This window comes from Cricetulus griseus, chromosome 7 (assembly GCF_003668045.3).
Source record: "Cricetulus griseus strain 17A/GY chromosome 7, alternate assembly CriGri-PICRH-1.0, whole genome shotgun sequence".
Taxonomy (NCBI): domain Eukaryota; kingdom Metazoa; phylum Chordata; class Mammalia; order Rodentia; family Cricetidae; genus Cricetulus; species Cricetulus griseus.
Genome location: NC_048600.1, coordinates 97,468,957 through 97,494,782, shown reverse-complemented (window position 1 = coordinate 97,494,782; position 25,826 = coordinate 97,468,957). Strand labels below are relative to the sequence as shown.

The window sequence follows — 25,826 nt, the reverse complement described above, 5'->3', positions numbered from 1 at the left end:
TATAGACCACATGTGTGCCTGGTGCCAGAGAAGGCCAAATGGGAGCATCAGATCTCCTGGGACTAGTTGTGAACCAACATGTGAGTGCTGGGAATCAAACCCAGTCCTCTGGAAAAGCAGTCTGTTTTCTAACTGCTGAGGCTTTCTCCAGCCACTTTTGCTTTTGAGACAGTGTCTCATGTTGTCAGGATCGACATGTATCTGAAGATGACCTTGAAATTCTGATCTTGCTTTACTTTCTTTTGTGCTGAGATTACAGGCATACACAATCATGCTCAGATTATGTGGTGCTGGGAATCAAACCCAGGGCCTCATGCTTGCAAAAGCAAGCATGCTACCAATTGAAGTATACTCCCAATCCCTCAGCTTTTACAGTTATTCAACATTATACTTTCAGTATTTTGCTTTGAAATCTTCTCAGATTTATGACTTCATGAATTACATTATCTTTTTAAAGTTTTTTCAATTATCATTATGTAATTATATGTATTTTGTGAATGTATGTGTGAGGGTATGGGCACATGAATCCAAGTACCCTTAGAGGTCAGATGAATGAATCAGATGTCCTTGAGTTGGAACTACAGGCAATTGTGAGTCACCTAATAGTGCTGGGAACTGAACAGCTAAGTCATCTCTCCAGGTCTGAATTACATTATCTTTTAAGTTACCTCAGATAATAGGGGTTTTTTTGCCAGTTGTTCCACTATTACAGAATATAAGTAATCTTTTTTTTCCAGATTCCATTAGCAATACTTACTACAAGTCTAGTTTCATTTACAGTTTGCTCACATTCTTACAATGTCATTAATATATTTCTAAGCATATTTAACCCATGAGCTAATTCTAAAGGTAGTTTTTCATGATGATAGCATACCTTTTGCTATCAATTTCTCTGTCAATTATGCTTTGACAATAGTTTCCCTTTATTGTGTGTTTGTTTGTCTGACAGTAGTAGGGATCGAGTCAAGGGCATAATGTATGCTAGATAAGCATTCTATTAATGACCTACAGCTCTAGCTAACAAACTTAAAAATAACAGGAAAAAAAAACTAGTACTTTGGAAAGTATTTTTGAGCTAGACTTAGCTTATAACTTGTCACTTGTGCACTGTTGCCATCTAACAGCTCAACTAGGGTTTGATAGTCTAACAAAGTCTCATTGACATGTTCAAATGTGGTGCTACCAGTCACCAGTAGGACTAGAGACCTTAGCTGGAAGAACCCTTCTCTGCTTTGCTTCATATGGTCTCTCTTTCTCTAGTAGTAGTGTAGAATGGGTTCTTCATGTGGCAGTTGAGGGCTCATTCCAATAAAGAAAAGTATAAACCACACAACCACTTGAAACATAAGCTTCATAATTTGTACACCATTTATGCTACCTTCTGTTGGTCAAAATAAATCAAAAGGCCAGCTGGAATCCAAGGGTGAAAAAAGAGCATCGCTCTATTTGCTAGTACGAGACATGAACTTATAATGTACAGTAAAACTGTGTGAAGAGACAGGTGTTTTCGTGGTAATCTTTGCAACTAATGTATTGTTCTTTTCTGTATTTTTTTATCTTTTTGGCTCTCTATATGCTTGAGTCTAAATTTTCTTCTATATTTCAGTGATTGACTCATTTTTCAATTTTAACATGCTGTTTAATTCATATCTTGATGTCTTAATTTTAGTTATTGTATTTTCAGACCTAGAATGTTTCCTTTTTATGATTTCTAATTCTCTGTCCAAATTCTCAGCCTTGCCTTTAATTTCCTTAAATGTACTAAGCATAGTTACTCTAAAACCTTTGTCTAATAGTGTAAATCCTAGTTGGATCTATTTCCACTGACTTTTGTTCTTAGTTTTGAATCATGCAATTTATAGAACCACTAGCTTTTAACTGGGTGTTTAACATGCTACATGAGAAGATTAGTAGTAATAATTTGAAGTTATATATAATCTTCCTCTGGAGAGGATGGACATTTGCTGTCTGCATACAGATGATTAGGAGCATTGGCAATTGTAAACATAATACCTGAATTAAGGTGAGTGCTTAGAATCTGGGATTTAGTCCCTTTGAGGGCTGGTCTACTTCTGGTTTATTCTTTCTCAGGATCCCAATATAAAATGTAAGAGTCCTTGGGACCTTCAAAACTACTTGTTCAACCATCTCTAAAGTCTAAATTGTTTTCTTACTCTTAAAAGACAAATGAAAATTCTGACCAGTTTCATAGTTTTTTTCTTCTTCCTTCCTGAGTATTTTTTGAGGGTAGCTCTTACTATATAGACAAGGCTGCCCTTAAACTTAATATTCTTCACACTCCTGAGTGTGTTGATTTATCTTAAACTAGAAGATATCTCTGTGAAGGAAAACAAAAACAAAAACAAAAACAAAACAAAACAAAAAAACCCCAATGTCTTCAACTCCCAAGCTCATCTCTGAGTTTCTATTTCTTCTTATTCTTTTTCTTTCTTTCTTTTATTTTTTTTTGGGGGGCGGGGATTTGAAACCAGGGTTTCTCTGTGTAGCTTTGCCTGTCCTAGAACTCCCTCTGTAGACCAGGCTGGCCTCAAACTCATAGAGATCCACCTGCCTCTGCCTCTCGAGTGTTGGGATTAAAGACGTGTGCCACCAACGCCCAGCTGGATTAGATTTTTTTCTTCTATTTAAAGCCTGTTAAGAGATTGGAAGCTTTTCAAGATGGTAAAGAATTATTAGAGGCAAGGTGGTGGTGATGCAGGCTAAGTTCTCTGAGGCACCTAATCCACACAATACTGAGGGCCTGCCATGAGGTTCCAGTGGCAGGGTGTGATGGCCATACAGCATAGGCAAGTATATAAGCTACTGACCAACAGGATAGAGAACATGGTAAAAACTCAAGGGTCTCCAGCCAACTTCACATGATGTAAGGAAAAGTCTATCTGAGAGCTTGGCATTTGATCAACATACGGGCAAACACGAGCACCATCCCATCATACCACACCCTTACCTACAAGATCAAAACAAGAGCAAAAGAATGTGGAATGACATTGTCTCTTCTTACCATCATGGGGTACTGTGAGCCTTACACACCATGAAGAGAAGAGCTATATTCTATATAAGAAAAGCTAGTGCTTGAATTACATAACTGAAAAAATTTACATTGAATTAGATAGTTCATTAATTCCCTCAACTCCTATGAATAATCAGATAAAGGCTATAGACAAAGCTTCGATTACATACACATAAAAATAAAAACCCAACATTTTCTGTATATCTAAATTACAGTAGAAGTTAAATCATTCATCTCTGATATACATGGTAACTCAAACAAGCAAAACCAACTTGTACTCTACCTGTCTGAAGAGGTTAGGAAAGTCATCTGCATTGTTAACTTTCCTGATTCCCTTCCCTCCTCCTCCCTCTGAGGCCTTGATCATTACTGGATAACCAACTTCCTCGGCTGCCTTCAAGAAAAAAGAGAAAAATGGAAAAACCATGTTAATAGAGAAAGAAAATTGTATTTTCTACATTTAGGAAAACCGTCATTAAAGAGCAAGGCATAGTGGCACATGCCCTTAATCCCAGCACTCAATGGGCAGAGGCAGACCAAGCTCTGTAAATTCAAGGCTAGCCTGGTCTACATAGAACATTCTAGGACAGCTAGGTTTACACAGAGACCTTGTCTCAAAATAAGAAAAATAAGGAGAGTGAGAATATGAGAGGGGGGAGGGAGGGAGGGAGGGAGGGAAGGAAGAAAGGAAGGAGGGAGGGAGGGAGGAGGCATAACTGAGGCTTCCAACTAGTTCATAAGTAAAGAGAAACACTGGAGGCAACTATAAGGCAAAAAAGTGTGATGGTGGGGTCACATTTCTACAGAAACAGAGAATAATTATGAGCAATAATAATACTATCAGCCTCTCTTGGCTCACTCTTGCACTCCTCCTTAAAGGGAAAAGTTATTTGACTGGCCAATTTGGAAAGAGAAACTGGGCATGCTTGCTCAAGCTCTTTCTCTGACATCAGCCCACAACATTGAACACGTGCTCTTGTGAACTCTCAGTCATATAATAAGCGGAGTGATAAAAGTTGTCTCTATGGAGGGAATTCTGAATATTTAGCACTGCCAGTTAATGAAACTGAGGGAGGAACCTAGTTAATTCTCCATTCATCCCATAAATTTCATTGTTGCTATACACACAAACCATTTTTACAAATACCTCTCTAACAATAAAGCTGATGGTCTGACATCTACCTGCCCAGCTTCTCTGTTTTGATTCACTAGGGGAAAGGGATGGTGCTTGTTGACCAACCCCTACACACCAACAGTTGGTAGAGAGGAAGAATCATTACCTCCTTAAAACACTGAATTAACAGCCAAGAAACTCTCTGCAGGTGACCAGTCCCCTTGAAAACTAAGTTTAAAGTCACTTCCTTACTCCATATTTAAAAAATCTTTGTCCTGGTTTCCAACCCTCATGCTAGCAAGGGTATATGTCATGAGTCAGACTCCAAATCCCCATATTTATAACTAGAACTGACCACCCCTGGAGTCAGTAACTTACCTTCAGTCCATCATCCACATCCTTCACATAGCCTTTCTCATACAGATCCTGTGGAACATTTAAGATGCGTTTTGAAAAATCATTTTCTTGCCAATCCACACGAAGACCTACAATAAACAATAATGAATTGAGATCACCAGTGAAAGCCTGTTTCAATCTTCTGCCCACTCTTAAAAAGATGTGTAGTCTACACTGGCCTGATGCTTGACATGTAGTGGAGACTGGTCTTGAAATTGCAATCCTCCTGCCTTTATCAACATGTTCCAGACACTCAGCTCTGTGATACCTCCTTTAAAAGCTACTGTATTTACCAAAGATTGAAGGTAAATGGGGTGGGGGTGGGGGGATACAAGAATATTGTAAAACCTTGATCAGTCCTTGGAGATAATAGTTAATTCAGCCATAGCATGGGCTAGCATATGGGGTTCTTGGACTAGAAAAATCAAGGAAAGTGGACAAATCTAGTTACAAAAAAAAAAACACAAGGATTGGAGGTAGGGTGGGAACACAGGGAAAGGGGAAAGGAGAGAGGGAGAAGCATGGCAGATTTCTCACAGTAACACACAGGCAAAATACCTTCAGTGTTTTCAGACCTGCTCTGGGGCCAGAGGTCTGAGAAATAATTCAATCTTTATGAGCCTTTGGAAACGTAAATGGCTGTTTTATTGGTCTCAGCAGAGTCATGATTCCATGCTCCCTGAATGTCTCTGTATTCAGCTCCAAGGGGAACATTACAGCGTCTCCATTCAAACAAGAACAAATTCAACCTTTTAAACTATTTGACCCAGCAGGTCTGGAGAGGATATGGCAATCCCCTGGAGAGCCAGAGGAACAAGGATTCAAATCTGTTCAGCCTCAAGACAATAGTCATTCCTATTTAGCTTGTTCCTGTGTGTGAATGCATAAAAAGGGGGAGCTCTTATTATTATGTGCTTTAAAAAAAAATTCACATGACAATCTAAAGAATTGGCAAGGACAAATCATTTCTCAATTTTTTTTTTCTTTTTGGTTTTTTGAGACAGGGTTTCTCTGTGAAACAGTCCTGGCTGTCCTGGAACTCACTCTGTAGACCAGGAAGGCCTGGAATTCACAGAAATCCACTTGCCTCTGCCTCCCAAGTACTGGGATTAAAGGTGTGTGCCACCACTGCCCAGCTCAATTTTTCTTTTTATCCCTCTGCATGTTTGGGGAAAAGGTGACTACTAACATCATCTGCATCCATAGGAAACAATGGCAGGCAGACATCTAAGGAAGTGAGATCAAGGCTCTTCATAGTGATTCAGGTTATTCCCTAGGCACTGCTGAAGTCTAATTTCACCAAACAAGCCTGCCTCTGAGGTTGCTTCCAGCCTACCCTTAGATCTAAAGCCTACCCCCTTCCCCCCTTCCCCCTGACAAAATATGTGTCCCAGAGTTTATCCAAATCAAGTCCCTGTATCACTGCAGATCTCAGTTTAGCATCTGTGCCTAGTTCTCCACTTATATTCCTAAAATATGATACAAAAAAAAAAATCACAAGAGTAAATAGAGAATAGCGAAGGAAGGCCTTTGACACTTGGGCCTCCACCCTGGACTCACACATGTACCCATATACATATGAAAACACACATTATATATATATATATATATAATATATATATATATATATATATATATGTATCACCGCATACACATATAAAAATTAACAAACAAAAAACCAAGAAGTAATTTCTTACCACTGCCACTCCAGGGAAGAGTTGGGATGCCTGCAGTTTGAGCCACAATAGAAGATGCAATCTTATCACCCAAAGCCCACATAGCCTGGCTTGGAGGGCCTAAAAACAAAAGAAGACAAGAAAGGAACCTGAACAGCAGCATCTCTGCCTCTTTTCTGGTACATATATTTGGCCTTATAATTATTTTATATTAGTCTTGTCCCATACATGACATATAGTGACCACTACATTTTGACTCATCTTTGCACTGTTTCCAGAAGCCAATGTAGTAAACGTGTTGCATACATGGAAAGTATGTAAACATAATGAAACATAAATTGTTTCATTAAATTTCTGGGGAAAAAATCTAATTTTATGAATCATGATATATGTTAACCAAGAAACAAAGTAATTTCTCTAAATCTATATCCTAAAGTAAAGATGGTAAAATTTTAGGGTTTACATCTGAAATATACACTACTTAATTTAAGGAAACCTAACACAGACTTTTTTCCCCTTAATAATGCTTACACAGCATCATTAGCATTGGAGGAGCCATGTAACTTCCATTTTTCCTTCTGCCACAATAAGAGTAGAAAAGATGGAAGAAACAGCTCTCACTGGCAAAATATAAATTATGTACTTAAATACAACAGTGTTAATTCATATTTAAAGACACTGCTGGGTGTCCTAACTAGTTAGTCAGTTACTTGTACTATCAAGAACCAGGTCCTCCTACATGTTTTCTTAAGGTGAATGGCAAAGTTTTTTAACAGCCCATGTTTCAAAACTGGTCTTTTTCATATCTCAGATTAAAGAACTCAGGAGCAAAAAACATCTGCAAGATGAAATGAAAGAACTCCAACTTAAGAACTGAAGAGCCCAACTTAAGAAATGAAGGGGTATGAAAAACAAGAAGGAGGTCACTCTGAGAGTTGCTTACTGACTTAAAAACAAAACTAAGACTACAGAATATAGATAAAATTGACATAAATGCTTACCCATGAAAGCGATGCCATTTTTTAAGAGTAGCTCTGGAAGCTTGGGGTTCTCAGAGGCATGACCCCAGCCAGCCCACACTGCCTACAACAGAACAACGACATGAATCATTCTTAAAAGTCATACCAAGAAAACTACAAACTGCTTTACTGTATCCAGGCTGGCCCTACCAGCTGTGGTATAATAGCTCCGCAGCAGCCCAGTGGTTAATTCAACTTCTATGCTTGACTGCTGGCAAACCTTCCACAGAACAACAATAAGCATTTGACTGTGGCAAAAGCCCTCAAGAGGACAAAATCAAGTGGAATCAGAAAGATACACTCAGTCTTACTCTTTATGAAATGCAATTTACAGCCCTTCAGCTAGGTTCTCTAGAGCTTTTTAAAGAAAGCCTGAAAGCTGGGTGTGGTGGAGCACAGCTTCCCAGCACTCTGGAGGCAGAGGCAGGCGGATCTCTGAGTTCAAGTCCAGCCTGATCTAGAGATCAAGTTCCTGGACAGCCAGGACTACACAGAGAAACCCTGTCTCAAAAAAGGTAGGAAAGGAGGGGAGGGGAGGGGAGGGAAGGGATGGGGAGGGGAGGGTCAATATTCAGACCATTTTCACATTCTGGTCACCCAACTCTATTTTCCTATCTAGTGGTGACATGGTCACTTAAGTCTAGCAGTGGTTCTCAACCGGTGGGTCACAAACCCTTTTGGATCAAAAGACCTTTTCACAGGGGCCATCTAAGATCATCAGAAAACACAGATATTTACATTGTAATTCATAACAGTAGCAACATTAGAGTTATGAGGTAGCAACAAACATAATTTTACAGTTGGGGATCACCACAATATGAGGGAATGTATTAAAGGGTCACAGCATTAGGAAGGTTGAGAACCACTGGTATAGAGGTTATTTTCCCTCATTGGGCTTAAAGATATTTACTCTAAACTTCCCAACAGAGTATGAAAGGAAATGTTTTAGAGTATGTTTCTAAAACAGCACCATATTGTAGTTAAGATATTCTGAGGAAATAGTCGTGTTCTTACTTAGGATGGCTTGGAGGTGAGATGCACAGAATAGGAGGAAAAAAAAAAATCTCTGAAAGATCTTTCCAAACATGCTATTTCTATTATGTTTATTTTTAACTATGCCTTCCTTTCCATGTCTTCTTTCTTCATCTGTTTTAATTATTTTGTATAAAGACATTTATGAATTTTCCAGGGCTAGAGAGATGGCTCAGTAGTTAAGGAGCACTGGCTGCTCTTCCAGAGATCCCGAGTTCAATTCCCAGTACCCACATGGCAGCTCACAACTATCTATAACTCCAGTTCCCAGGAGACACAGGCAGGCAAAATACCAATGAGCAAAAAATAAAAATCTATCATAAAAAAAATTTCCAAAAAGAGACTTTACATTAAGTTCTCTGGATACGAGTTCTACACTTTTGATGACATGTAAAATGAATGAACTTGTTCCTTGAAGACTCTTACCTGTACAGGGATCCTTTTAGCAATATCAAGAATTAATTCCACATTTGCATAATTGTTGTTGTTTGGTCCTCCAGGCACTGGAACATAGTGATCTGCCATTTTAATGTATTCTGAAAACAAACAAATTTATGAGGAAAACATAATTTTAATCCAAATTATTATGACATAGCAAAACTATGGTAAGTCGGAGACTATCCTCAGTAACCACAGAATTAATGACATTAATGTGATAATTTCTACTCCATTTCATTGGAGGTTCTGATTTTAAACCTGTGGTGATATTCTCTTTGTATTGTAACAAATAAAGCTTGCCTGAAAATCAGTGTGTGGAGCTAGCCACAATAGTTAGCTATAGAGGCCAGGATTGATGTGAGTTCAAGGCCACCCTGGGCTATACAAAATTAAATTAGTCTAAATGAGAAACAGAACTCATACCTTTGATCCTAGCACTTGGCATCATACTCCTTTAATCCCAGCACTAGGGAGGTGGAGACAGGAGTGATATGGCTGGGTGGAGAAAGGCAGGAGGAGATAGGAGCTCAGACCATTCAGTCTGAGGATTTCTAGAGACAGGATTGCCCATTAGGTCTGATGATTTGGTTGAGTTAAGAACTAGTAGCTGGCTGCTCTGCTTCTCTGATCTTCAGGCAAGCTTTATTTGTTACAGCACAAAATATCACCATATAAACCACATATTTAGGTATCACCTGAAGTACTAGTGTTTAAACATTTCACTATAAAGTTGTTTTTTGCTTGTTTTCTATAGTAGGGAAGCCTGGTAATTACAAGAGTTAGACAACATATTCAGGAAGCAATAACACTATTTTGACAAAGTCAAGTTCAAGAGGAGATGATGATACACAGCTACCACTCCAGCATTCAGAAAGTGAAGGAAAGAAAATGCCAAGTTTGCAGTCAGCCCAGGCTACAGAGTAAGATCTTGCCTCAAATGTTTAAAACAGGTCAAAATTGTTCATTGTCCATCTCAGAGATAACCAGCTCATGCTATAGCACCTCTGAAACCTTACATGACAATAAACTGGTGGTCCTCAACCATCCTAATGTTGTGACCCTTAATACAGTTCATCATGTTATGGTGATCCCCCCAAACCAAAAAATTATTTCATTGCTACTTCATAACTGTAATTTTGTTACTGCTATGAATCATAAGTCTTATATTTGACCCAAAAAGGGTCATGACCCACAGGTTGAGAACTGCTGCAATGAACTATAGTCAGTTTAACAACATGCTGTGCCTCTCTTCCACATTCTGACAAGATATACATTTACATAGTATAATTTTTAAATTCATACTTAATATTTCAGTAGTCTATAATTCACTTATTGATGGAAATACAAGAGCACTTAAAATTTGGAAATGATTAAGATAATATATATCCTGGGAGCTGGAGAGATGGCTCAACAGTTAAAAGCACTTGCTTTCCCTGCAGAGGACCTGAGTTCAAGTTCTACAACATACATGGCAACTCATAACCATCTGTAACTCCAGTTCCTGGGAATCCAATGCCCTCTTCTGGTCTCTGTGGGCACCAGAGGTATACTTACATATATGTCAGCAAACACTCATACATATAAAATAAAATAAATCTTAAAATAATAAGTATTACATATATCATATCCTTATATCAATGTGCAGTTGTATCTTTGAGATCTGTTCCTATGAGTAAACTATTAAGTCAAAGGATATTACATTTTTATAATCTCATTAGCAATATGAGTGACCAATCAGGCCAGCAAAATGGCTCAGGTGGATACAGGCACTTGCTATGAAGCCTTTTAACTTCAAGTTGGGTCCCTAGCATTCACATGGTAGAAGAGAACTAAATCCCACAAGTTGTTCTTTGACTTACCTACCCACCCACCTCCCCCACACACACACCATATACCCCTCTGCCCAAACACATGCATACACAGTAAATAAATGTATGATAAAACTGAATGAATTGCTTACACTTCCACCTGTACTATCTATTTTTTTTAATTGTGACACTATCTACCACTGTTTCGATTTGCATTTCTCTGGTTATGACTAACACAGTCTCTTTTCATATGCTTATTACTCTTTTTATATCTTTTCCTCTTTTCCTTATAAATTTATTGCCTTTTATTGATTGGAGTTTGAGATGGGAGTTTTCCTATGCTACTCAGGTGGCCTTGAGTTCCTAGGACCAAGCAAGCTACTTGCTTCAGCCTTGAGTACCTGGGACTACAGCTGGGTCACCCCACTTGCCTTATGTCTACTTTTATGGACTACTTATTCATAATCTTCACATATTTTGTATGGAAGTATGTTTTCCTCTTATATTACAGGCAGAAAACTACTGCCAGTGTTTCCCCATATTATTGTCTGTCTTAAACATATTTTAGCTGCAAAATAGCAATTAAAACCATTTTGAGATTTTGTTGTATTTGCTCTAAGTGTGTGGGTGCTTTGCCTTTATTTATGTCTGTGCAGCATGTGTATGCAATAACCTCAGAGGCCAAAAGAGAGTGTTGGATCCCCGAGAGCTGGATTTATAGACAGTTGTTAGCTGCCATGTGGATACTGTGAATCAAACCCAATTATCTGGAAGAGCTAAGCCAGATCTCTCCAGCCCCTCACAATAACAATTTTTTTCTTTTTCATTGCTTATTTATTTTTATTTTATATGTACTGGTGTTTGCACACATGTATGTCTGTCTGTGTAAGGGTGTTGGATCCCCTGGAACTAGAGTTACAGACAGTTGTGAGTTGGCATGTGGGTGCTGGCAATTGAACCCTGCTCCTCTGGAAGAGCAGCCAGTGCTCTTAACGGCTGAGCCATCTCTACAGCACCACAAAATAACAAGTTTTATGTAGTCAAATCTATACAACTTTTCTACTGGGGCTTAATCATTTCTATACTTTAGTAGTCCTAGAAAGAAAAAGCTGTTCACCTATATCATACACAACATACACAAAGAGACAGAGAGGCACACTGAGAGAGTGAGAAAGACTTCAAAAAAATAGTGTAGCTTGTTAGACAGCTAACAAGATTTCAAGGTTCTATACAAATCAACTTTCGATTGCTGTTATTATGGACAATAACGAAAGTGGGAGATGTGACTTAATTGGTAGAGTGTTGGCTAGCAGCATGACAACCTTGGATTAGGTCATATGCAGCACATAAATAAGGCATAGTTCATGTCTATAATCCCAGCACTTGGGAGGCAGAGAAACAGAATCATCCTCATCTACATAGCAAGTGTGAAGCCAACCTAGATCTATGAGTCTCTGTCTCTAAGAAAACAGTAAAGAAAAGGAAGGAACGGGTGGATAATGGCACAGAAGACAGGTGCAAAAGTAATATTCTTGTGCAGCACAGACCTCACTGCTGAGAATGAATTCTGATACATACAAGATGGCTCAAAGGGTTGATGGTACTAATAATGAGGCTTGTCTTGAACATGATGTCAGAGTTGAAGATACCCATGAATGGATGCCTGTTCCAATACAGCACTAGCACATCCTACATACAGACTAACATCCTGGGTACGACAGGAATGTATATGAGCTAAACTTATTCTTCAGAGATGTGGGGTGTCAGCAAGTGAGGGGTACATCTATCTTAAAATATCTCCTAATGTAAATTATTGCTTTCCAGAAGCAAAGAAACTGCCAGAAATCCTGCAGTAGAAAACTTTGAAGTTGGGGCTGGAGAGATGGCTCGCTGGTTAAGAACACTGGCTGTTCTTGCAGAGGACTCCATTTGATTTCCAGCACTCACATGGTGGTTCACAACCTCTTTTTTATTGTTGGTTTTTGTTTTGTTTTGGGGTGTTGTTTTTTGTTTGTTTGTTTGTTTTTTGTTTTATTTTGTTTTGGTTTTTGAATCAAGGTTTCTCTGTGACTTTGGAGGCTGTCCAGGAACTAGCTCTGTACACCCGACTGGCTTCAAACTCACAGAGATCCACCTGCCTCTGCCTCCCGAGTGCTGGGATTAAAGGAGTGTACCACCACCTCTTTTAATTCTACTTCCAATGGACCTGGCAAAGTCTGCCCAATGTGGGCACAGAACTCACATGCATAGCCGTCCCCAACACATACATACACATAATTATAAAACAATAAAAGTAAATATAGAAAGAAAGAAAACTTTGAAGCTGTCATGAGTGTGTGTCTTTAATTAAAGGAGAGATAAAAGAACTATGGTCTGACAGCATAACTGGATTAAGCATCCTTCTTTAAGAAAGGGTTATTTTCAGAAATCTTGAACTTGAGTGACCTTAATGGACAGTGAAGGAATCACATGTAAAATCCCTTAAATAAAAATTTATTGAGTTTATAATTTAAAAGAGAGAAGCCTTAGGAGGAGGAAAAAAACTCACTTTAACCTTATAACCTGTATTTTTCCATCAATTCCTACTTCCTGTAACTTTAATCAGTAGCATTATTCTAGCATGTATTCTCTAATAATTACACAGGTCGTAGCTCATGCCTTTAAGCAGGCAGAGCTCTGAGTTCAAGGCCACCCTGGTCTACAGAGTGAGTTCCAGGATAGCCAGGACTACAGAGAAAAACCCTGTCTCAAAAAAACAAACAAACAATAATAGAACAATAATAACAACAATAATAATAATAAATAAGTAAAACTACTGACTCCTTATCATTGGCCCACAAATTAGACTCAACCAGTGACTAATTGTAAACACTTGGGGAGGGGCGGGAACAAGGTATTTTTTCTGTGTTATTTCTCCCTAAGCAGCATAGTATTAAGTACTAGAGATTTAAAGATACAGGAGGGTTGGATGTGGTGGCTCATCCTGTAATCTCAGCATTTGGAAGGTTAGGGGGGAGGAATGCTACGAATTTGAGGTCAGCATGGGCTTGTCTCAAAACACACATACACACACACACTACAGGATAGGCTATAAACAAATGCTATACTATTTTACATCAGGAACTTGAGTATCTGCAGGTTTTGGCATCAGTAGAGTGCCATGAGCAGTCATGTACAGTCACTGAGGATGACAATACTCAAATTCATCCTATTATTTATTTCATGAGTCATTCACCTTTCCAGCTTTTCTAGAAATCGTCGTGACATAAAATTATGAAATAGGGAAATGGTGACATGGCTCCTTCTTAACCTCTCCATTTTGTCTGCTCCCCTGTAGTCTTCAAAGATTTATCTCACTCTTCATGTTAAAAACCAATTCTCCTGTCTAAAATTGTTCACAATTTTTGATTTCTTAAATGTTCTAAACTAAAAAATAATTATGCTACTATATAAACTTACTAAAAGTCACAAAGCTGTAGACTTTAGAAAAGTGACTTTTATGTTAAGCAAAATATACTGAATAAAGAAACTAGACATAAATCAAAAATTCAGCCATAACTAATTTGTTAACTTGTGTTATTGGTATGGTAAGCCTTCCTAATTTCATCTGTGACTTGTTGCTTTCTAGAAGAACATACAGCACAGGTGATGAGATGTTCAACCCATCACAGGAAGCAGGCAGTGGTTTAGGGGTGTCTATGTGACAAGGAATCAAAAGTAACCAAAACCAAACAACTAGCCTTCTTGATACTTATTTTGGAACATTACTGATTTTTTTTCCTTCAGAATAAATACCAAGAAATAGGAATTTGGGGTCAGAAGACATGTATATTTTGCCCATCTCTGCACCTGATGCTTCCTCCTCCATCTCTGCAAGTTCTCTAATGTTTTTAAGGTTTCTCCTAGATTTAAACCATTTGACTCCTACCGCTCAGACTGTACAAAAATTCCAAAAGATGTTCAGAAAGGAGACAAAGTGATAAGTATGATGCTCCCCTATAGTCACAAGAGGCTGAGGCAGCAGAATCACTTGAGCTTGGGATCTCAAAACCATAGCAGAAAAGCACAAGACTGTCTCATTTTTTTAAAGTAGTCAAAAGAACCCTGGAGAATGGGAAGGGGCAGGATCTCCTGAGCTAATTGGGAGCATGAGGAGCCCTCATCCAGTGGCTGTTGGAAGCAGAGGCAGATACCCACCGCTATACACTGAATTGAACTCTGGAACCCAGTTGCAGAGAGGGAAGAATAAGGATCAAAGGGGTTGGGACCAGGCTAGTGAAACCCACAGTAACAGCTAACCTGAACAAGGGGGAACATGGACCCCAAAATGCAGTCTGGGAGGCCAGCAAGGGAATGATCCAGACCCCTGAACGTGGATGTCAATGAGGAGGCCTCGGCACTCTATGGGCCCCCCTGGTAGTGGATCAGTATTTTTCCCTGGGGTAAGAAGGGACTTTGAGAGCCCATCCCACATGAAGGAATGCTCTCTCAGCCGGACACATGGGGGAGGGCCCAGGCCCGGGCCAGGATGATGTGGTGGACTCTGGGGAGCCCCCATGGAGGGCCCTACCCTCCCTGGGGAGCGAGGGGGGCTGGTGGAGAGTTGGGAGAGAGGGGAGGGAGAGGGAGAAGGGGCTGACATGTGAAACAAGCATGTTCCTAATTTGAACTAATAAAAAATAAATATAAATTTAAAAAAAAACTAGCTAAGTCTAATACTGTAGGAAAAGATTCTACAGAAAGAAAAAAAAAGTAGTCAAAAAATAAAAAATCCTTCTTTGAACTCTCTTTAGTTATTGCCTTTTCTTCTTCCCTTCCCTAAAGGATTCTTCAAAACTACAAGTCTACACTGCCTCCATACCACTTCTCACATTCCTTAATGCCTTATATTAATTTTCATACTCACATTATTCCACTGAAATTATTCTCCATAGTTACCAATGGCCCAATGATTTCCTAATTGTTAGATGGGCCTCTGGTCTTGTTTATTTGTTAGACTGTTGATACATCTAACATTTCCAGTTCTTTCTTTTTTCTCATGGCACTAAAACTCAACCCCATGGCCTCATGGATGCTAGCAAAGCAAGTGCTCTCTGTCACTGAACTACCCACCTCAGCCCTGAAATTGTCTTTTCCATTTTTCTCCTATCTCTTTACTCATTTCTCAGCTTTGCTCATGGACTTGGCTTCCTGAGTCTATCCCTTATATTCTTATGAGATGTCACACTCAGCCCTCTTCATTTTCTAGCTGTTCTTTGGAGGGGAGTGTTAACTACACTACATATCTGCAATAATTCACACATCTAAATCCCCAGTTGTATTCTGTGATTTTTCTTTCTCAAATAGATCTTTCAAGTTACTCACAGAATCATCTATTTAATTTGTTGGCTTCTTTATTCTTTTTTACTTAAAAAGAAACATAAAAAAACTTGGGGATAGATGGCTCACTGGTTAAGAGTATATATTGCATCAACAAGGTGGTTCACAACCATCTATAACTCCAATTTCGGAGGATTAGATTCCCTCTTCCAGCCTCTGGCAGCTCCTGCATGCACATAGTACATATAAACTCACACAAACACAAATACACACATATACAAATAAAACACTTTAAAAAAAGAATTCATATCTAAATATGTGCATGCAGGTGAGAATATTCATATATATAAAATACAAACAAACTTTTAAATGGGGGGTGGAGTAGAGAAGGAGTGATACACACCTTTAATCCCAGAATTTCAAAGGCAGAGGCAGGCAGCTTTCTGTGAGTTCAAAGCCAGCCTAGTCTACATAGTGAGTTTCAGACCTGCCAGAGCTACATAGTGAGACCCTGTCTCAAAAAAAAAAAGTATTGAAAACCCATTTGGGTTCCAAGATATGTCTCCCTCGGAGGTCAAAGGAAAAATGGAATCTTTATTCTAAAATACTCTCTCATTCCATATAAGTCGTAAGGGAAATATTATTTTCATCCAAACATTTTCAGTTAGACACACTAACATATGTGACCTAACAAATACTTAACACTGGAAAAGTCATACACCTCATAGTCCAAATACTTGTGTTAAATTTCTAACTACTTACCTCAGACCACAGGGATCATTGTGGTAGTTAACTACAGTACAGTCATTTTTGTGTGTCTAGCATTGATATATTTTATTATTTGTTTTTATTACTGACACCTTTCAAAGGAGAAATCCTTGCATAGAATTTCACTGACAATCTTGGGCTTGAGAATCTCCCTAAGGTAACATTCTCCTACTTATAGACAGGTCTATTCAATGTTTTATACCTAAAGTGACATAAAGCTAATAACTCACCTGCATTGGCTTTAAGGTCTTCAGGTGTAACCATGACGACAAATCGGATTGCACGCTCATTTCGAAACATTTCATAAGACCACCGACGGATAGATCTCATGCATTTCACTGCTGCAATACCATTATTGGCAATAAGAACCTGGGAGGAAGGAATATGATATGGGTAATGGAAGAAATGGTATCAAAGAAAGGCAATGATAGAAAAACAAAGATTTTTTTAGACATTTATTTCCCTTTGTCTGAAAAAAGAATTTCAAGAAAAAACTGTTGCTAGTCCAAGTTGCTGAGAAACAACTCTTACAAGATCAAGCAATAATTTCAACATGTGTTAGCTAGAACTAATTCCTTTCCAACTTCATTTCTGGAAAAAAAATTTTTAAATCTTAAGTACTCATATTGTTTATAAACTATTCTATAACTATTACTAAGAAACATGACATATATCCAATAAGGAATGAGGGAAGGTTACACTGTGGGGTATTATACACTATTCTCTATTGTAAAAAGATACTTGGCATCAATTGCTGTTCTCCAAAATGCTGAACCCCAGTGCTTTAGAGTGAAAGAAACTACTTAGCTTCATGGTCACAAGAATCAAATAATCCTGAGAAATTTCTATAAATTAGCCTTTCATCTCCTTACATATATCTTGTAATCATACCCTTAAAAATATTAGCCTATAATAGACATATAATCTACCTTTACTGAGAGACAAATATAAGACACTGATGAAGCAATATTTTTAAGAGAGGGAATACTGGTTCTATAGTTTAATCTTTTAATCACTATAAACTATTTCAACTAAGATATCCTCCCAGCTCTGGCAAGTTTTAGATAACAATGACACAGAATTTTCTTTTTTGTGGGGGGAGGGCAAACAACACAAAGAGTTTCACTTCATAAGCTAGGTTAGCTACAAACATTTGCCTATGTCTACTTTCCAAGTGATTCAAACTACCTGGCATCTCTTAGTATTTCATGTGGCCTATTTCCTCTAAACATCTCAAATATCTGGTAGAAGCCAGTAAGCACTAAGTTTATTAGACTGTTTAAGCCTTCTCTTCTGAAACTCTCTCTACTTCTATAAATCAAGTGCTATCTATCATATTTATCTCTACCACCACCAGGCACTATACACTGTTATCAATTATTCATTACACCCTCCCTGCCAGGCTAGTGCAACTCTGCCTGCAAAACCACAAGATCTACTGGGTAGTGGTGGCCCAGGACTTTAATCCCAGCACTCAGGAAGAAGAGGCAGGTGGATCTCTTGAGTTAGAGGTCAACCTGGTCTATAGAGGGAATTCTGGGACAGTCAGAAAAATGCTGTCTTGAAAAACAAACAAACAAACAAACAGAAAACCTACAAGATCTTTCAAAAAGAACATTAGAAGCAGAGTTTCAACTCCTTATCAACTATAGCCAAATTATCAGCATATATATATTCAGTAACCAATGAAAGTATGTATTAATAGCATGTTAGGGAGACAGAAAGGACAGCCTGGCATAAAAAGGCAAAGTCCCTAAAAACTTAAATAAAATTCTGCACAAACAGAAATAACAAATCTAGGCATTAAGTCTCACATACTTTAGGCAGAATTGTTTAGTACGTTGCAACTTACCTTCTCAATCACTTTATTTCCACCAAAACGAGTAACAAATTCTGCTGGAGAAGCCACAGTGAAATCTCGTTGTGAGTCTATTTTCTTTCTATCTCGACCTTGTTTTACTAGGTGCAAGCCAGACATGCTGGATCTATAAAAACAGAAGCAAAAGAAAAAAAAAGAAAAAGAAAAAGAAAAAGAAAAGAGAGAGAGAAGCCAAGAGAAACTTTACATAGGATTTCCTCACAACATTCATATCTCCTGAAAACCCTCCTTCTCACTACCATACTACAACAGTACTTTCTCAGGAGCCTGTGGAGTCTACATGATCAGAAGAAAGGAAACAATCCTCAGTGGATGTGATGGATCAAGCCTGTCACCCCAGCACTGTGAGGCTGTGGCAGGAGGCCTGCCACAAGCTACATGCCAATATGGGTTGAAGAGTGAGACTCTTGACTCAAGAATATGAAGGGGGGGGGGACTGGGAAGGTGATTGAGTGCTCTGAATTCAGTCCCCATCACGCCCCCCCCCATGGTGGCTAATGCAGTTCCAGGGGATTGGACACCCTCTTCTGACCTCTGTAGACACCAGACACACATGTGGTACACGGACATACATGCATTCAAAACTCTCATACACATAAAATAACACATCTAAGGAGGGGCAGAGATGCTTGAGATTTTATTCAGCTGTAGACAGAACACTTGTCTAGCAAGCACAGGGCCCTGGTAGGAGATACTCTATACAAAAAGAAAACTTGGGCTGGAGAGATGGCTCAGTGGCTAAGAACACATATTGCTCTTTCGGAAGACCATAGTTCAGTTCATAGTTCCCATGTTAGACAGCTCACAATTACCTATATCTCCAGATCCAGTCACTGGACAATTAAGCAGAGTGGTTATGTAGACAGAGAAAGACGGAAGGAATGGGTTGAAGAGCCATATAGCTAGACATTGGTGCTAAGGGCCTATCTTTATTTCATGTGGGCAGGTTTTTAAATTATTCTTAGATTATTTTTAACCCATCAAGATCCATCAATGATCGGTACAGGAGACTGCTTCCTGAACATAACACCAGTAGCACAGCCACTGAGATCAACAATTAATAAATGGGACCTCCTGAAATTGAAGCTTCTGTAAGGCAAAGGACACAGTCAGCAAGACAAAACGACAGCCCACAGACTGGGAAAAGATATTCACCAACCCTACATCTGACAGAGGGCTGATCTCCAAAATATACAAAGAACTCAAGAAGCTAGTCTCCAAAACACCAAACAATCCAATTAAAAAATGGGGTACAGAACTAAATAGACAATTCTCAATAGAGGAATCTAAAATGGCTGAAAGACACATAAGAAAGTATTCAACATCCTTAGCCATCAGGGAAATGCAAATCAAAACAACTCTGAGATACCATCTTACTCATGTCAGAATGGCTAAAATCAAAAACACCAACGACAGTTTATGCTGGAGAGGATTCGGAGAAAGAGGAACACTTTCTCCACTGCTGGAGGGAGTGCTAACTTGTATAGCCACTTTGGAAATCAGTATGGTGACTCCTCAAGAAAATGGGAATGAGTCTACCACAAGACCCAGCAATTCCACTCCTAGGCATATACCCAAAAAAAAGCACATTCATACAACAAGGACATCTGTTCAACCATGTTCATAGCAGCATTATTTGTAATAGCCAGAAACTGGAAGCAGCCTAGATGCCCCTCAACCGAAGAATGGATAGAGAAAATATGGTACATTTACACAATGGAGTACTACTCAGCAGAAAAAAACAATGGAATCTTGAAATTTGCAGGAAAATGGATGGAACTCGAAGAAACCATTCTGAGTGAGGTAACCCAATCACAAAAAGACAAACATGATATGTACTCACTCATATGTGGATTTTAGACATAGAGTAAGGGATTACCATCCTACAATCCACACTGCCAGAGATACTAGCAAACAAGAAAGACCCTAAAAGAGACAAACTTTGTCCCCTGGAGAAGGGGAAAGGGTCACCATCCCCTGAACAAATTGAGAACATGGGAAGAGGGGGGAGAAAGCTACAAGAGTGAGAAGGGAAGAAAAGGAAGGATGCAGAGGTCATGAGGAAGCAGAAATTTTGAGTCAGGTGTAGATTAGAAAAAAGGACATATGACAGGTAGCAACTTAGTTGGGGGAGGGTGGTAGAGGAGGAAGGGAGGGAGAAGGGAACTGGGATCGTCATGTAATTAAATCTTGTGTGTAATTCAAATATATAAAAAATTAAATAAATAAATAAATAAAAATTTAAAAAAAGATCCATCAATGGGTTAAAGTGTTTGTCCTGCAAACTTGAGTTCAATCTATGGGATTCACATAAGGTAGAAGGTGAGAATCAACTCCAGAAGTTGTCCTCTGATCTCTACTGTACACCATGGCATGCACAGCCCAAACACATATCATGCATACAATAGTAAGTAGTAAGTACATTTTTAAAAGTAGATTATTTTTAAAACAAATAAACAGTGGGCCACATGTAGACCAGTGTGTCACAAAAAAGGGATTATAATCATATAATTAAATAATTCCTTTTTCTTTCTTTCTTTCTTTCTTTCTTTCTTTCTTTCTTTCATTTTTTCGAGACAGGGTTTCTCTGTGTAGCTTTAAAGTCTGTCCTGGAACTCACTCTGTAGACCAGGCTGGCCTCAAACTCACTGAGATCCACCTGCCTCTGCCTCCCAAGTGCTAGGATTAAAGGTGTGAGCCACCACTGCATGATTATGATTAAATAATTCTTGCCAGGCATGGTGGCACATGCCTTTAATCCCAGCACTCAGGACACAGAGGCAGAAGGATCTCTGAGTTGGAGGCCAGCCTGGTCTACAGGATGAGTTCCAGAATATCCAGGGCTCCACACTGCAACTCAATCTTAAACAAAAACAAAAACATTTTATCTGTCTGAAGTAATAGAGTAACAGACACTAACATTCTAACATCCTATTATCTAGGGAAAGAATGAAGGATAGCAGGGCTTAAGAGAATAAAAAGAAAGAGAAACATCATGAAAATAAAGAGATTGAGAGGTCAGTTTTTAATCCCAGCACTTAGGAAGCAGAAGCAGCAAAATTCTGAGTTCAAGGCCAGCCCGGTCTACAGATACAGTTGCAGGCTAACCAGAACTACACAATAAGACCCTGTCTCAAAATAAAATAAAAATAAAAAGATTAAGAGCTACATTCCTTGGTTGCCTCGTTTCAAAATTGGTTCCAATTTTAAATGTGAAACTCTCTTTCTTCATCCCTTGACACTGGATGTCTTCTAGAGGAGTGGTACCAAAATCTTACTTATTTTTTCTAATATGCGATTTTCTTTTTTTTTTTTTAAGATTTATTTATTTATTATGTATACAGTGTTCTGTCTGCATGTATGCTTGCAGGCCAGAAGAGGGCACCAGATCTCGTTACAGATGGTTGTGAGCCACCATGTGGTTGCTGGGAATTGAACTCAGGACCCCTGGAAGAGCCGTCAGTGCTCTTAACCTCTGAGCCATCTCTCCAGCCCCTAATATTCGATTTTCTATGTACCTATATAGTTTTACAGATTTGAAAAAAGAAAACCAATCATTCTTCTCTCGGTGTATCTATAAGTCAATGGGTAAGATCTCTCCTTACCCTTTTTAATGACTTAAAATTGCTCTGTGTACATTTCTTTGCTTGAAACAAGGCCTTACTATGTAGAGCTCAGGCTAGCCTGGATTTCACTAAAGCCCCTGCCTCAACTTTCCTTGTGCTGGTATTACAGGCCTGGCTAAGGTGGCGATTCTTAATTTATAGAACTATTACCCACAGGAGGATAGCAACAAGAGATTCAGAGACTAAGTAGTAGCTACTTTATTAGTTTTAATGATACAGTCACAACAAAGGCCATATGTACCACTGCTGGCCCTCAGTGTATGCTAATATGCCAAAGCACTCTCTGAGGTAACATTTCTAACTACTCAATTTGCTAAAAGTTTCTTCATTCTTAAAAAAAAGAAAGAAAGAAAGAAAGAAAGAAAGAAAGAAAGAAAGAAAGAAAGAAAGAAAGAAAGAAAGCCTGCAGTGGCACCCTAGTGCTGTCCTCTTTCAATACACTCAATGAAAGGAGGGAGGGAGGGAGAGAGGGAGAGAGAGAGGGAGGGGGAGAAGGAAGGAAAAGAAAAGACATACAAAGCAAAACTTCATCCTTTTCTATTAATATGCTTAGCTATCCTTTACTCAGATTGGAACTCTAAAGAGGGTAAAGAAAATAAACCCTCAAAATAAAATGACTTGTCCAAGTTTTCAAAGGAAATTTAAAACACAAAGAAATAGAGCTTCTTAGGACTCCTTTTGGTGTTTTTCCAATTATATCACGAAACATCTTTGGTACCATTAACACCATCAGGAAACAATGCCAGGGCACACTGTTCTTGAAAACAAAAATCTTTCCTTCTTTGTATGCAGTTGTACTGGCTATGTATTTATTATTTTCTTTCAGGTTCCATGTCCAATGACACTTACCAGTGAATCACACTGATCAATAACATGGATGAATTTCACAAGCAGCATCAGTCTCAAGGGAAACTCAACAAAACTGCACAGTAACTCCACATAAATGACACTCTGAAACAAGGATAACCTATCTGAAGTACAAAAAGCTCAGGAGTGTGCTGATAGGGAAATGCCTGCAAAGGCATGGGAGAAGGATGTAGACACTCTGTATGTTTATCTTGATTGAGATGATCATTACACAAGTACCTACATGCACCGAATCACAAGTACTATCATGTTTAAAGGGTAAGTTTTACTATTGGTAAATTGTACACCTCTACAAGTCTGACTTCCAAAAAACTGAAACAAAGCCAGGTGTGGTAGTGCACACCTTTAATTCCAGCACTCTGGGTGACAGAGGCAAGCAGACCTCTGTAAGTTCAAGGTCAGCCTCATCTACAAAGTAGTTCCAGGACAGCCAAGGCTGTTACACAAAGAAATCTTGTCTCGAAAAACAAAAAACAAAAAACAAAAAAACAAAAAAACACCTGAGGCTAGTGATATGGCTCAATGGTTAAAAGCACTTGCTGCTCTTCCAGGGTACCTAGGTTCAGTTCCCAACACACACACACACACACACACACACACACACACACACACACACACACTGGATCACAACTGTCTATGAATCCAGTTCCAAGGGAGTAAATAAATGCCCTCTTCTAGCCTCCATGAGCATCTGCATGCAAGTGTGTACATACATACTTTCAGGCATATATACATGCATATAAAATAAAAACTGATAAATTAAAACAAAGCTTATTACCTACCCAATAGCTAAATAGGTAATTTTAAAGAAAGGGAGACAGTGAATGCCAAGTCCTTAGCTACATAATACCATGTAAACAGATATGACCCTGTTTTGAGACTATAAATTTGTTAATAACTAGAATTTTGAGAGGCAAATAGAGGCAGGGTGAAACTAAAAGCAGAACTGACTAGGGAGCTACATGAGAACAGCGAGAGGATGCTCTCAGACATTTGGAACCCTCCCATTTTATCCTACAGTTCAATAATTACCCTTTTCCACACCAGCAATTAAATTTTACTAGAGTTTACTCTCTGAAGTGGTGGAACTACAGAGGCCCAAGACAGAGTAAGCAACGAATATAACAGCACAAGAGATATAGTAGTGTACCCAGGGAACAGAGAACAGCAAAAGCACCAGGTGAAAACAAATGGATCAAGCATGAGAACAAACCACTCCTCACCTACCTTTCCCAGGAAGCCATTAGAGAATAAGAATCTAGGCAAAACAAAAGCAAAAGACAAGGCAGCAGAGAATGTCACATAGAAGAATCCCCAAGATAACAGTTAAAATTATAGAATAGGGGGCTGGAGAGATGACTCAAAGGTTAAGAGCATTGACTGCTCTTCCAGAGGTTCTGAGTTCAATTCCCAACAACTACATTGTGGTTCACAACCATCTATAACGAGATCTGATGCCCTCTACTGGTGTGCAGGGATACATGCTGACAGAAACTGTATACAGAATAAATTCAAACAAAAACAAACAAGAGGATAAATTGTTCCAGGAATGGTAACCACTTCAGAATTTTAAAGGGTGAGGGGGTTAGCTGTTGTGTTTATCTATAGTGTTAAAAATTATAAAAGGCTATTATTCTAGCTCTTGCACACCAGACAGATGAAGCTACAACTGGGCGCCCACACTAAAGCCCTAAGCAAACAGAAGCTGAGCTCCTTATCTGACCTTCTGGAGAAATCAGCATTACAGACATGATAGACAACCTTCTATTATGACAATTTTATTAAATATAATGATGTTCCCTTTACCTTAGTACACACACACACACACACACACACACACACACACACACACACACACGTACCTGAAGTAAACGGAATTTAACTACAGCTACTTTACTGTTTTGTCTCCCTGTGCCTGCCTTACAAAGAAAGATTTGAAAGACCAATCAGCTTAGTTTTCCCTTTTTAAAGAGAAAGTCTTGCTATGTAAACCAGGCTGGCTTTAAACTAAGAAAGATCAGCCTGCCTTGCTTCCCAAGTGATGGAATTAAAAGCATGTACCACTACACCCAGCTACTCAATTTTTAAGTAAAAACAACAACAATAACAACAACAACAAAAGCATGCTATCTTCTGCTCATCACATTGGAACACTTCCTTTTTTTGTGGAAAAAGTGTTACTCTATTCTTGAATTGAAAATAAAGCCAAGTAAAAATCTTTAGTTTTTCAAGACAGGGTTTCTCTGTGTAGCTTTGGAGACTATCCTGGCACTGGCTCTGGAGACCAGGCTGGCCTCGAACTCACAGAGATCCACCTGCCTCTGCCTCCCGAGTGCTGGGATTAAAGGCATGCGCCACCAATGCCCAGCGAAGTACAATCTTTAAATTGTATAACTTTATCCTCTGAAAATAAAAAGCGGATGACACAAACTAACAATCTAAGCAAGAGAGGACAGGCTACCTTAAATTCCCTCCCCTGATAATGAGATTGATGTCTAACTTATATGCCATCCTATAGCCTTCTTCCAGCAGCTGATGGAAGTAGGAGCAGATAACCATAGCTAAACAATGAACTGAAATCCAGTTGCAGAGGAGGAGGAGTGATGAGCAAAGGGGTCAAGACCAGGCTGGTGAAACCCACAGCAACAGCTGACATGAAAAACGGGGAGCTCTTGGTCCCCAGACTGATAGCTGGGAAACAAGCATGGGACTGCCCCAGACCCCATGAATGTGGGTGTCAGTGAAGAGGCCTCGGAAATCTATGGGGCCTCTTGTAGTAGATCAGTACTTATCCCTAGCATAGGAATGGACTTTGGGAGCCCATTCCACACAGAGGAATACTCCCTGAGCCTA

General features: G+C 39.0%; 1 protein-coding gene across 1 annotated transcript in view; it reads right to left on the bottom strand.

The window, feature by feature from the left end:
• Acaca (acetyl-CoA carboxylase alpha) overlaps positions 1 to 25,826 on the bottom strand; it is a 208,066-nt gene that overhangs the window by 168,994 nt on the left and 13,246 nt on the right. Inside the window, 7 exon segments of the mRNA NM_001292056.1 lie at positions 3,315 to 3,425; positions 4,524 to 4,630; positions 6,239 to 6,337; positions 7,219 to 7,300; positions 8,695 to 8,804; positions 16,832 to 16,970; positions 18,454 to 18,586. Coding sequence (NP_001278985.1) covers positions 3,315 to 3,425; positions 4,524 to 4,630; positions 6,239 to 6,337; positions 7,219 to 7,300; positions 8,695 to 8,804; positions 16,832 to 16,970; positions 18,454 to 18,586 — 781 coding nt within the window.